The following is a 13508-nucleotide window of genomic DNA, read 5'->3' as shown; positions in this document are numbered from 1 at the left end:
AAGACAAAGTATCAAAGGAATGTACAGAAAGGCTATGGCAAAACGCAACATAGAATTCAAAAAACCTGGCATGGGACAACGTGGTGGGCGTGGTTCTCTGGTGACAAGACAAGACGAACTGGCACAGGACAAAGGGAAACGCAGACTATATACACACACACGGTAATGGGAAACAGGTGGAAACAATCAGGACGGGGCAGACAATCAGACAAGTGGGAAACACACAAGGGAAGGAGGAAGTCACCTGAAACGAGAGGAGAGTTAGGTTTTCAAAGTAAAACAGGAAGTCACGAGACAGACAAAACTAAACATAACTTAATGTCTTTTCATGGACATGACAGCCAGGTATTTGTGTGATTAAGAATTGTTATCTTTGTGCACGTCAGTGTATTCAATGTGTACTATTAATCCATGATAATATCATTAGTTCAGTTGTATATTCCAGGCAATAGCTATTTAGTTTATGTAGGCCATTATTAAATATGAATGGGCCATGGTGGGAGTAGAATACGCAACACTTGCACATAAAACCAAATTAAATAAAACAAACGTAAGATTTAATTTCTCTCTTTCTCTATTGAAACAAAGAAAAGAGGGAAAATTTAAGGGGTGGTGATATCTGTCAAAGCCCTGCCCCCCCTCCAGCGCATTCTCTCTTACGTTTTTGTCTCTTACTTGCGCACTCGCTCACGGCCAGCCGATGAGGCAGCCAGCTATGGAAAGGTCTATGGTGCAAACAACAATACAATCTGAAATAGATTTTTACTGTCAGTGCTCCTTTAACAATAGCCTATTTATTTCTATGTTGACAGCATGTTTTACTGTTGGCATGCCTGGCAGAGAAGCACTATCCATATTACTGAAAGGGGTATGGTCGCATCCCCCATGGCCCTTGTCCAGGAAAGGAAAAGGGACCTAGTGCAACAGGGAAAAACATTCTGGCCTGGACTTATCCAGGGCCCTAAGTCAAGGATATCAGGTTTCACAGTAAAAAGATCCCTGTGTTAAAAAAGGCAGAGTGGGCTGCTCTGGTGGGGGCATGTTGGTAACACCAAACACTGCACAATTCGCAGTGTTCACAGAAAAAGTTTTACAACTCTGGAAAGTTATCACTGTGGAAAGTACTTTATCTTTGGTCATGACAAACCCACTAACCCAGGCTGGTAAGATTGAAGGTAGCTGTGGCTGTGGCAGCAACCACTCACTGTCTAAAAGCACTTTTAATGTTAATGCAGGGATTCGCCTCAGAATGCAGAATGCAAGATCTATTCTAGAGGATAATTCAATAATTATCAATAATAATGATGAATTGTGAAAAAATGAATGAAGGTTCATAGTCCCAAAGTGTGGAACAAAACGGTATAAAGAGAGCTTTGTTCCAGCAGCCATCACTCACCTGAATACGTCATAGTGACACTACATAGAAGCAATGTTTTAATTATTTCATTAATTAATCTTTATTTAACTTGTGCACATGGTATTGTCGGTGCTGTGTGTTAAATATGTATGTGTAAGACTGATAACTCTTACTGCAAACCAAATTTACAAATAAACTAATAAACTAATCTACCTACCTACCATGGCTGTAATCAATAGTGAATGACCTAAATACTGCGCAAGTACTCAATCTATTTCTGGGGGATTGGTTCATGTGTGGGAACGTGTATGTGTGCGCATGTGGTACACAAAACGAAAGTGTAAGAGGTGAGTTTAATTAGTAACTGTGAAGGGCGTAATGACTCTATCTGTGTTTACCCAGTGACAATGCACTGAGATCACAGCAGTAAACCCCCACCTCCTCCTCTGTTTTTTCTGGCACAGATACTGAGGTTTCCAGTAAGGTACGTGCTGCACGCACATTCTGGCCAGTGGCCAAATCTACTTGCTAGACAGGTATGTTGACCTAGTAGGAGGAGAGCAGAGTCATTCTCACCACACTAAGGAGTGTATGGGTGTGTGCATGTGTGTGTGCGTGCACGTGTACATGTGTTTTGGGAGTGCTCTGCTCAGCTTGTTCATTAACAGGCCACAGTGAGGATTAAATCAGGTTTGTTGCAGTTGACGGAGCTCTAAATCAACAGTGCATGGAGGTTTAATAACTTACTGGATCATCAACTTGGTGCAACAGAGATATGAAATGTTTCAGTCAATACATAAAGTACTGCTAACAAACAGAAATGTTTAGTTGTTCTTATAGCTGGTTATGTTATATTGATGTTATATCGGTATGTTGATACTGAGTTACTACAAACAAAGAGATGTAAAATGAATGATAGCGTTAGTAACTCATTCATTAGACAGGTTTGGCTGCCATTATGCATCATCAGGACCCACAGGGGAAAATCAGACTCCACTGACTGACGGCACTTTATATTTTTCTCTTATCATGTGTAACAAACAGCTTAACAAGAAACTGGTGCTTATGATTATTAGTACAGACTTCAACCAGTAAGGTTGCTATGTTTAACTCACTTTTTAATGAGTAACACCCCTCTTTAAGTATTTAACGCCCTTTCATTTTAACAAAAAACTCCTTGTATCCAGACCACAAACAGACAACAGACTGACAACAGTCTTTCCAAGTGGACACACTCTGGTTGTATGGTCTACGGGAGAGAGAGTGGGGGGGGGGGGGGGGGGGGGGCAGAGTGACAGAACAGAAGTAAAGAGAACATAGCACTGCAAGTTAATAATTATAATAATAACAACTAGAATTATTGCTAATAATTGCTGTGGAACGTCTTGAGCAATGGCTAAAAAGTGTTTTCTGAGGTCATCATGACCCTGACCTTTTACCTTTAGCTACCAAAATCTAAGCAGTTCTATGCAGATTCACAATGCCAAAACTGTGTTTTGTGAGGTCACCACGCCTGTGACCTTTGACTCCCAAAATCTAATCAGTTCATCCTTGAGTCCAAGCGAATGTTTATGCAAAATTTGAAGAAGTTCTTACTGAGATATCATGTTCACGAGAACAGGATGGATGGACAGACAGACACTGAAAACAATGTGTCTCCTGGCAGGGAGGCATGAAAATATCTAGTGTTGTCTGTGGTTCTCTGCCTCCTCCACTCAGACTAGTTTCAGGTTACATCCCTGTTTATCCAGAGTCGTATAAAATATTAACCATGTTGGGTCTGAGCTCTGCCTCATGAGCTAGACACCATAAATGTTGGATCTTCAGTTGTCTATCAATTTATCATAAATTAAGAAAATATTAATATTAAAAATATTAAAATAAAATAATAATTTTAAAATGAATTGAAGTCCTCGAGGGCACCAGCCTAAACTAATAGGCAAAATAGCCAATATTGTTTCAGTCTCAAATTATAACTATTACTCTGGAACTCTGATTAATACAAGACAAGACGACCACAGTACGTCAGGCTTGGTAACTGTGTCTCAGGGACAGTGAAGAGCAGCACTGGGGCTCCACAGGGGACTCTTCTGGCTCCATTCCTGTTTCCCCTGTATACAACCGACTTTAAATACAAGTCTGAGTCCTGCCACATCCAGAAATACTCAGATGACACAGCTATTGTGGTGCGTATCAGGAATGGGCAGGAAAAGGAGTACAGGGATCTGATGATGGCCTTCAGTGAAAGGAGCAACAAGAACTGCCTCCTTCTGAACACCTCCAAGACCAAGGAGATGGTAATTTCAGAATGGTGGCATGTTTGGAACTTTTTGACCTGTACATCTTTTGGGATGTTGTTGATCCTTTGGAAAGTTGAGTTTGTAAACAGTTGCAGAAAGGACTTGAAAGACCAATTCGGCCTTTGAAAACTGATTTCTGCTGCTGAAGCAGCTCAACAGCAACTAGACTGTGAATAAGAATCATCGTCCTGTTTATTTTCGGCCCCATGTCAGAGGAAAAAATCAGGGAACCATGGACAAGGAAGGCCTCTTTCCCTCGCAGTTGAAATTAGGAGCAAACTTCTAGGTTGAAGCAGTGAAGTATGCTGGTGCAGGTAGACCAAGGCAGAGGTGCAGATGCCATTGTAATTAACCAAGTGGCCAAGCCATTAGTTTGATAGTTTAATATGTTTGTTAACATGTTATTTAGCAAAGTGCTCACCATGATTTGAGCACCATCACTTTCATGAGGGCACACAAATGAATTTCACATTTCTACTGCACACACTCTAGCCACCACCCATATCCTCCACATTCCTACTATTTCATGCAAGGTATGTGCATCACACTAGTTCCTGCATTGCTCCAGAACCATCAGATATAAATATAATTTACTGGAGATGACACTGAATGGTGGCAGTCTTTGGCACTAAAGGAAGTTCTTATACCACAGAGTTGTCATCTAGATGTTATCATCCGTCATCTCCAACAGGCCAGACCTGTTGTACACCAAGCTGAAACCAGAAACCACCATCTGCTAGTGTCAGCTGGAAGAAGCAGACAGTCACGCAAACCACAAAGCTCAGTTCTGCTGCTAGAAATCTAACAATGATGGATTGATAGTGTGTCTACTATCACAAAGCTGTCAAAGACCATTTAGAAATGATGCTGTCATAATGTCATTGTACACACACACACACACACACACACACAGTGCACCTGCACAGTCTATCAGCACTCACTGTCTGCTTTTACTCATGCATGTTGACTTTCATACAGAAGTGACACATATTATATGGTTCATTTGAAAGTGTTAAAAGTGTTGGTTGCATAATGCCATCAGGTGCAGGTACCAATTGTACCAGTTAAAGGTGACTTGTGCAACGTTGGGTAACACTAGCATTTTACCACTCCAGTAAACAGGTCTTACAGGTTTTTATGGCTGCACACTTGTGAGTGCTCAGTATAGATCAGTATGAGGTCCTGTTTTGGGATTGTAAAAGTATCATTGCTTGCTCCTTTCTTTTCTTTTTCTGTGCTTTCATTTGCTTTCATTAAAGCCAGTTCACAACAACAATCTGTCTAGATTTATAATAAAGTTGATCATTATTATTATGATCTGTTGTCCACAGTGTGCTATCCGTCCACTTCAGTTATTTAGTTCTCATGCCTGTTCAGTCCTGTAACCTTACCGTTCTGACTAGACTACCTATGTTATTCACACCACAGTCACATCACACATGGATACTAATGAATTTAGGATTAAGCAAGACCAGTTGAAAACCTAGTATATGGTTGGACTGCTAATGGTCAATGCGTGAAAGTTTGTCAGTTTCAGCTCTTTATCTGTTTGCTTCTCTCCTCCTCTCTCTGCTCACGTATACAGTATTTCAATACAGATGAATCCATTACAAAGTTGTTCTCATTTACATGTTTACATGTCTATCTTTCTTACTTTGTCACTTTGTCTGGGATCCACAACAGTTTTCAACTACTGTATTACCTCAAAAAGTGGGTGAGGCCTTTATTTACCTCACCTTCAGAAGGTAACAGACTTTTATTAAAGGCAGGTCTTTATGTCTAACTCCCTCTGTTTGGGTTGATATGTAGGATTGGTCAGAGCGGTACTGTAGTACAAAGCCTTGATTTTAGTCACTCACATCTGTTGTGTTAAAGTTACTGTAAACATGTTAATAAAAACACTTCCTGTAATTGTTTCAAATTAAAAAGCCGCATTTCAGTTGACAGAAACCCTTTATTTCTTAACAGGGCTTTTATTTCTGTGCTGCAGTAAGAGTATTGCTCCTTGGATTCCCTGCAATTCCCAAGTGGCCGGGAGACCAGAATGGCTGGGTGACTGCCTGTAACAAGAGGTGTAGCCATAAGCCCCCAGTTGGCATCCATAGACAGTCCGGTCATGTACCAGGTTTATACCCAGTCTATTTGAAAATAAGTGTCTATAGCAGCTGAAAACACCCCCCTAATAGAACCTTTTTGTGCCAGAAACTCCAACTCAGTGACAAGCCACTCGGCTGACCAGTGGTGGAAATATGATCAAACAGCCAGCCACTCAGTCAGTCAACCAGTCGGTCAGTCATACTGACAATACCACATCTTCCCCGAGTCCCAAGTAGCCACAAAAACAAATTACTCAATTTATCAATGGGAGTCTTTATTTACAGAAATTAGTAAATTATAACTTCAGGGTGGACATAGGCCAAAATAACAAACAAAATAAGTCTACCTGAAAACAAAACATAACTTGCCTGCAGATAACCAAAACTGAAATACATCAACTAAGCTCCCTATCTAACAAAAACAGGAGAAAATGTGTTGAGAAAGAAAAAAGTGTGGCTGTGAGTGGTGAAAGAAGTGGTTCTCCCCTTACCTGCTCGGTCGCCCCATCATGCTCTTTAAATCCTGGTGTCCAGAACAGGAGCCAATCAGCTGCCACCGTGAAAGCTGCACCCCATCACCGTCTGGTCCTGACACATACATTTGCATACATCACGATCACGCCACCTGTCAAAACTCAAAAAGAACACATACAACAAAATAATACTATACGAGTCACAGTCACACATTCAGCCAGTCAGTCAGTCAGCCACTAAGTCAGTCAGTCAGTCAGCCAGTCAGTCAGTCAACCAGTCAGTCACTCAGTCAGTTAGTCAGTCACTCAGTCAGCCAGCCAGTCACTCAGTCAGTCACACATTCAGCCAGTCAGTCAGTGACTCAGTCAGCCAGTCACTCAGTCATTGATTCAGTCAGCCAGTCACTCAGTCAGTCAGTCAGTTAGCTAGTCAGTCAGTGACTCAGTCAGCCAGTGAGTCACTCAGTCAGCCAGCCAGTCAGTCACACATTCAGTCAGTGATTCAGTCAGGCAGTCAGTCAGTCAGTCAGTCAACTAGTCAGTCAGTCAGCCACCAAATCACTCAGGGACATTTGTAACGTTGCAGTCCATCCAAAAAAAATAGATTTGTTCAAATGAAAAGCAAACGCCTGAATAAAACGAAAAACTATAACAAGCATCTTCTCTCTCTTTACTGAATTTCATATGTGAGGATTAGAAGGCTCATGTGAGAAGGAACCGAAAATTTATTAGCAACAAGTGCCATTCTATCTTAGAAAATGGACAGAGAATGAACAGTGTCATGTTCCTGCTCTTCAAAGAGAAACCTTTGTGCAAAAATAAACAGTACAACAAAGACAGAAACTCAGAGGGCGAGTAAACAGCTGAGTGATAAGAGAAATGAGGAAGAGATTTGTTTCAAAATAATTTTCATATATAAGACATCTGTAAAAAAGTCATTGATTCACTATTTTATTTGTTTTCCTAAAATATCAGCTCATGATAGCTGAAACATGATTTTAGTGGTTATGGATAGTGTTCATGGTTGCGTCACCACTGAAGCAGGTGCAACATCTCCAGGTCAATTCCCTTCCATGTTTTCTGTTTCTAGTTTTTTCAGTCTCATAAAGGCAAAGGATTTTCTGTAACCTCTTGTAATTTGACATTGCCCTCGAAAAATGAAGAGTTTAGCTTTGGAGGAGCACTGCCGACAAGAGGTGGGTAATAATTGTCTAACTGTGACTTCAACACACAATTACACTGCATTTTCAAATCTTCCACCCTTCAGGATGGTTACACATACACAAGTAAGATTCCAGTGTACAGCTTTTAAAAAATCAATGCTGAAACAGGAAGTTAATATGTGTCTAAATGAATTTATTCTCCAAAACAACATGCATCAACAAATATCATCTATGATATGATAGTTACTCCACATATATAAACATTTATGAGTCCAAACTGGATGAATCACATTAAAACAATCACACAAACATCATGCAACCAACTTGTGACTGATGATGATCACTGTTTGTACAGATGATGAATATATATATGAATTACTTTTTACTCAAACATTGCGTAAACACACTTTATACACTTTATAAGTGATACCAATAGACATGTAGTGCACATTGTTACTGTATTAATGTGAAGTAACATCACCTACATTTTTCCTCTCTGTTCTGTCTTTGTCCTTCACATTGAATTTACCAGTATAAAATTTAAGTGAGGATGAAACTTTCACCCATTTAGAATAACAAGACAGTAATATAAAAGTTAGAAAAAAGTCTATAATATTTCCAGTGCAACAATACAGTCATTAAAGCCCATATACCAAAACAAACTCCATAGTGACAGATGAGGATGAGTTAGTTCTGCTTCGTAAAGAAACTTCAAAACAAACTGCAGAATTCTGTACAACTGTAAAAGTTTGCTTTTCAGCCTTTAGGTTCTCACAGAAACTCACAAGCATCCAGAATCATGTACATTATAGTTACTGTGCACATAGTAATGTTTGTCAAGCAAAAGCACAAACAACACAACAATAATATTGGTTCATAAAACCTACTAGAGCCAAAAACACTGGCTTACATTTTCTGCAACACCTTCCTTCTGAGAGGAAGTTAGTGTCTTAAACATCTAGGGCAGCGTGGTTTCTTTCCAGACAGGCCACAAAGGTCATTTGTAGTTTCTCAACTCCCACTCTGACTGGCTGTTTGGTTTCTACCCACTCTGTTGCTGATGCCTCACATGCCCATGCCAATCTCCTCAATCTTCCAGCCGCTGGAGTTCTTTCCAAATTTGTATACGAGCCTACGGCCGTCGACACGCTCCAGGATCTCCCTCTTGTAGTAATACCTGAGGGTGGAGGAGGGTTGGTTAGTCCAGGTTTAAGACACAAAGACACTTGTTAATAGATGAAAATGTTATAATATTCCAGATCAGGGTTAAAAGGACACGTCATGCCACACTTAAACAGTCATAGCGTATTACTCTGCCTGTCAGAACAGTTGTCTAATGTCTTCTCTGACTCTGGAGGAGCTTTGTAAACCAAGTGAGTGAAGTTAACCCTGATGACATCGCTATGGCATCATCAGCTTTAACTTGGCTAGAAGACTTAAATAAAAAAACCTGTGTTAAAAACTGGGGATGTGTTCATCAGGCAGGAGGGTCTGATGAAAAGCAAGGTCAAGTTGTGTCCTGAGAAATACAGGAACCACCATTTTGGAGGTTGACACATCCTAAGAACATGCCTGGAAATCCAAGACCGGATCACCAGAGTGGCCCTTTAAATTTGTTATATAAGGTGGAGCTATACTGTCTGAGATGGTTGTCTATGTTGGAACATCATGTTTATAAAGAACCCAGTTTACTGGTTTGTGTTTTAATGTTTACCCATGTTTAACCATATGCCTGTTCTAAACCACTTCTCTATAAATGGTGCATCAGATGAAATTCTTAGCTGCTACATGAACTCACCTCATAGCACGGCTGAGTTTCTCATATGTCATGCTGCTGTTCTTCTTCTTCTGACCCCACATCTGAGCCACGGCCTCGGACTTGAGGAACTTAAAGACACCCTCGCGGCGATCCTCCCATTTCATCAGGCCCTGGTTCCTCTCTGGGTGGATCAAAATGTCTCTTATGAACTCCCATAGGTGAGTGCCACGAGGTGCTACAGACAAACAGTGGGGCACAATCAGCTAAATGTGTGTTTGTGTGTGCATGGATGTATAAGCATAAGCATGCAAGTCAAACAGCATGTACATCTGCAGCCTGATAAAGATGCAAAATGGATGCAAAGTAGAATCAGTAAAACAGATCAGCAGTGCTGGAGTACAGATGTCTTTTGAACAGTGTTTTACATGATGCACAATACAGTGTGCTGGTTCTCCAGACATGGCCTCACCGTGTTTGTTTTTCTTTGGATTGTCATAAATGCTACTGCCATGCTCTCTGCTGACTTTAGGAGGTCGCCCCCGTGGACGCTTAAGCCGAGACTCTCCTTTCTCAGTTTTGATGTGGGCCTCTGTCAACACAACAGTTAATTATCAGATGTTTACTTAAACTCATTGACACTGCTGAGGCTGTGGAATTACCCTAACCCTTACAAACAATGAGTTTTTCTGCTTACTCACTTGAAATCAGAGGGTAGGAGAACTCTGGGTCTGATTCACCACTGCCGGATTCTGGTGAGCTGAGGCTTGAGAAGCCAAACATGCCACCTGCACACATAAGAGATATGGTTCAGATACATATGGAAACCTGAAAGGTAGAAGAGGTAAACATGAAAACATGTTAAATACTGACTGTTTGAGGAGGAGCTGTACTCGCTGTCAGACTGATTATCAGACAGGTACCCAGGGTCTCCAAGAGGTGTCATGGGCTCCATGGTCAGACTGGTCAGATCATAATCATCACTGTAGTCAAATTCCTTCTTATTGACGTCTCCTTCGGCTGCTGGTAGTAAGTAGCAGTATTAGTCACATCATTTCCACACAGTATCCAGTTTATGCTGGTATCTAGCACCTCTATACAATATGTACCTTGGCCAATTCTAATGGTGCTGAGCAAAGGGAAGTCTAGGTTGCCCAGGAACTTGTCCAGGAGGTGGCAGGTCTCATTGAGCTCTGGGCCTGACAGGCTCTGTAGCTCTGGGAAGAAAAAGGAGATGAAAATGAGATGAAATGTAGTCCACAAACTTCATTCTTCCAAGAGAAAAGCAAAGCATGTATGGAACTACATTGATGGCTTCTGCAAACACAGGTCAAATATTTGTTTTTATTCACATATAACTGGCAATCCTAATACAGGCCACTTTTATTTTGGTGTGCTTCGTGAATATTGGCGTACAGTCACTTTTTCATCATTGACATAGTTACTAAAACCTTTATTATTTAAATAACAAGATCTATGTATGGATGTATTTCAGCTCTGAAAATTTAAATTATGCCACATGACAGATGTAGTTTTACCATATTTGGTCTTATGTTCCTGCAAACTCTGGTTGAGATGTGGGCCGAGCTGTGGGCCGAAGATCCCTATCATCTGGTCACGGTTCATCTGGCAGAGGGCGGGTCCATCCATAGCACAGTACGCCAGACTCAGGGTGCTCGCATCGAACTTGGTGCTCTCTGCGTGGTCGCTTATCCACTCCAGAACGTTGTCTGCTGTCCAGCTGTGAGGGCTGATCTGCCTGTACCACTGACCTGCAGAGAAAGATTTAGGAAGCTTTAAATGATGACGAGACACAGATTTAGAAATGGTAAATTTTCATATGAAAACTATTACGTCTTCCAAGCCATACAACAACATGTCAACACTTGTTTCTTAAATTTCCACATCTATGTGTATGTGTAATGGTGACTGATATCACTCTGGATTTGTGTCTTTCAGGTCACACAAACAAAGCCTGAGCTGTTCTAACGATGAGGTGGCAGCAGTCTTCTGTTTGACAGTTATGATGAGTTAAACATTAGCTGCCTGGTGAATGATTAAGCCAACACCATCTAGGCCAAAGCAAAGTTCAGTGAGCTAATGGTCTTATTGGCTGAAGTTTGAAAATGAAGGATTGTGTTTACTATGGGATTAGTCTGAGCTGAAACTGCCCACGAAACTCAGGCTAGACTATAATGGTTAACTAGCCTTCACAGCCCAGGGATGAAATCATTTGAATTTCTCTTGGTGTTACAGAGCACACATTTACTCACAACAATGACAGACAGAAATGAGTGGTCCACTTACTGTTGATATTGGTGTTGTATGCAGGACTGCTGATCTGCAGAGTATTAATGCTGGGCAGCACCCTGGGCTGCTGCAGCAGGACATCGGGGATGCCAGTTTGATACATGGTGAGGTTGGCATGAGTCAGGACGCTGCTGAGGCACGGTGATGACATGGAGACACTGACAAACATAAAAGAGGAAACTTGTTTACACACCAGTTCAAATATAAACAAACAGCCCCCCAGCTGCATTTAATTCAAAGGGAAGTTATAGCTAATAAACACATCCAGCTTTGTAATGTAACACACAACCACTCTAACATTCAGGTAAATAGTTACTTAATGAGCTTTACCTGAGCACAAGCCACAGTATGATGCAGAGGAGTGATGCTCCAAGACAGTCCGCAGTGTGAGTGTGTGTTGTGAAATTTCCACTGTTCAAGTATCAGTGATCTTTTCTTCCACCTGTGGAGCTTTATATTCCTGTAAAGGAGTAGAGGACGGACTCAGGTGAGTTCAGGGGAATTCCACCTGGAACTGGCCACACCTCCAGCCCACTTCCTCCTCCTCCCCCTTTGCTTTCCTGAGAACTTGATCAACAAAACAAACCTGCCCTGCTATTCTCTCAAAGTAGTGTTTCGATATCTACCAAACCATCAACTTGGGCTAGTTTATAGTTGTATTTATATTGACTGGCTTAACTTTCATATGTTTACGATCTTTAGTAGAAGTTTGTCAAACCCGCAGTTCTATGTCCTACAGTAAAAGCTGAAATATATTTGCACCTTTCTGCCCCCCAAAAAATACATATATATATTTTGGGGTTTCATATTTCTTTTGTCATTGTCTCAAACATTTTTTTTGGCATCTGTCAGTGACTAAAGCAAAGTAAGAATTTCATTGTAGAAACTGTTTTGAACTGACTTGATTCATATTTCCTTGACAGAGCCACCTTTCACTCAAGGAACAAGGAAGCGGCTGGGGAGACTGAGGATGGTCCCACTTTTCTAAAAATAGCCACACAGAGTATGTGACAAGTAGTCGTCTGTGTGGATGGATAGGTTTATCAGTCGACAGCCAAGCCTAACACAAAGTGATAACACAATTTTATCAAGCTTTTTTTTTTGTTCCACTGCACTCAGATCCCTCGTGATGTGTAACCAGCCTGCTCTGTTTATTACTCTGTTTGTTACACTGACACAGTGTGGTAGGCTGACCTTATACACACATGGACACACACACACACACACACACACACACATACAGTGTGTTACTCAGGTGTTGAGTCTCTGAACTCTACTGGAGGATAAATACCACACTTCATAAACATATTCCCTCATGTGGTGATGTCTAACAGATCGCTCCAAAATCTCCCATAGTTCAAATGGACTAAGATGAGGTGACTGTAAAGGTCATAGCATATAATTTACATCATTTTCATCTTCATCAGACCACTAGTGACCCCTGTGAGCTGTGGATGGAGGCACTGTCATCGTCGGCAAGTAAGTTTGGTCTCGGGCAAACTTTTTCTAATCCACTACATGGCGGGCCAAACCATGATCAAATTAAATCAATAATCTACTTTAAGAAAGAGATTGATGAAAATGCAACTGGAATTGACTTTATTGCTGTTCACATATGTGGCACAAAAGTGGTAAAAAGATCATATGACAATCTTTTTGGGTAGAATCGTAATCCATAATCCATCTGCATTCTGTGTCTGCTCTGATTTTTTTGCGCTTCTGTTGGATGTTTGTCTGCCTGCCGCTTCTCTTCACCCACAATGCTGTCTTCTGTTTACAAACTATGTCTCAACCAATCACACTTTTTTTCTATGTATGAGCACAGTTATTTATTGATGTGGTGCTGTATGTAAGTGTTTTAATTTGAAAGTTCAGTTGCTGCAGACTAGCTAGCCCTGGCATGTCCCGCCTCAGGTTGTCCTGCCTGCAGGCAGTTCTCTTGTCCTTCAGGCAGATCCTGAACTCCGCCGTCTTGGACTGCAGCTGGTGACTAGTTGTGCTCAGGTGGAGAACTGGTTCATGAGGAGCTACACCAAACTCACTGAGGACTGGA

General features: G+C 41.2%; 1 protein-coding gene across 2 annotated transcripts; it reads right to left on the bottom strand.

The window, feature by feature from the left end:
• Positions 1-7561: 7561 nt before the first annotated feature.
• Positions 7562-11915, bottom strand: elf3 (E74-like factor 3 (ets domain transcription factor, epithelial-specific)). 2 transcript variants are annotated; one of them, XM_056386469.1, is made up of 9 exons: positions 11786-11915; positions 11453-11613; positions 10684-10917; positions 10255-10362; positions 10019-10168; positions 9847-9933; positions 9618-9737; positions 9188-9383; positions 7562-8566 (listed from the first exon to the last, which is right to left on the bottom strand). In XM_056386469.1, exons 2-9 carry the CDS (start codon positions 11604-11606, stop codon positions 8455-8457), a joined length of 1161 nt encoding a protein of 386 aa, XP_056242444.1. In that variant the 5' UTR covers positions 11607-11613; positions 11786-11915; the 3' UTR covers positions 7562-8454. The 2 variants fall into 2 exon arrangements, with proteins under 2 accessions (XP_056242444.1, XP_056242452.1); XM_056386477.1 differs by having other exon boundaries at positions 10019-10165.
• Positions 11916-13508: the final 1593 nt, after the last annotated feature.

The sequence above is a fragment of the Seriola aureovittata genome, chromosome 2 (assembly GCF_021018895.1).
Source record: "Seriola aureovittata isolate HTS-2021-v1 ecotype China chromosome 2, ASM2101889v1, whole genome shotgun sequence".
Taxonomy (NCBI): Eukaryota; Metazoa; Chordata; class Actinopteri; order Carangiformes; family Carangidae; genus Seriola; species Seriola aureovittata.
This window is presented reverse-complemented; position numbering and strand designations above follow the sequence as displayed.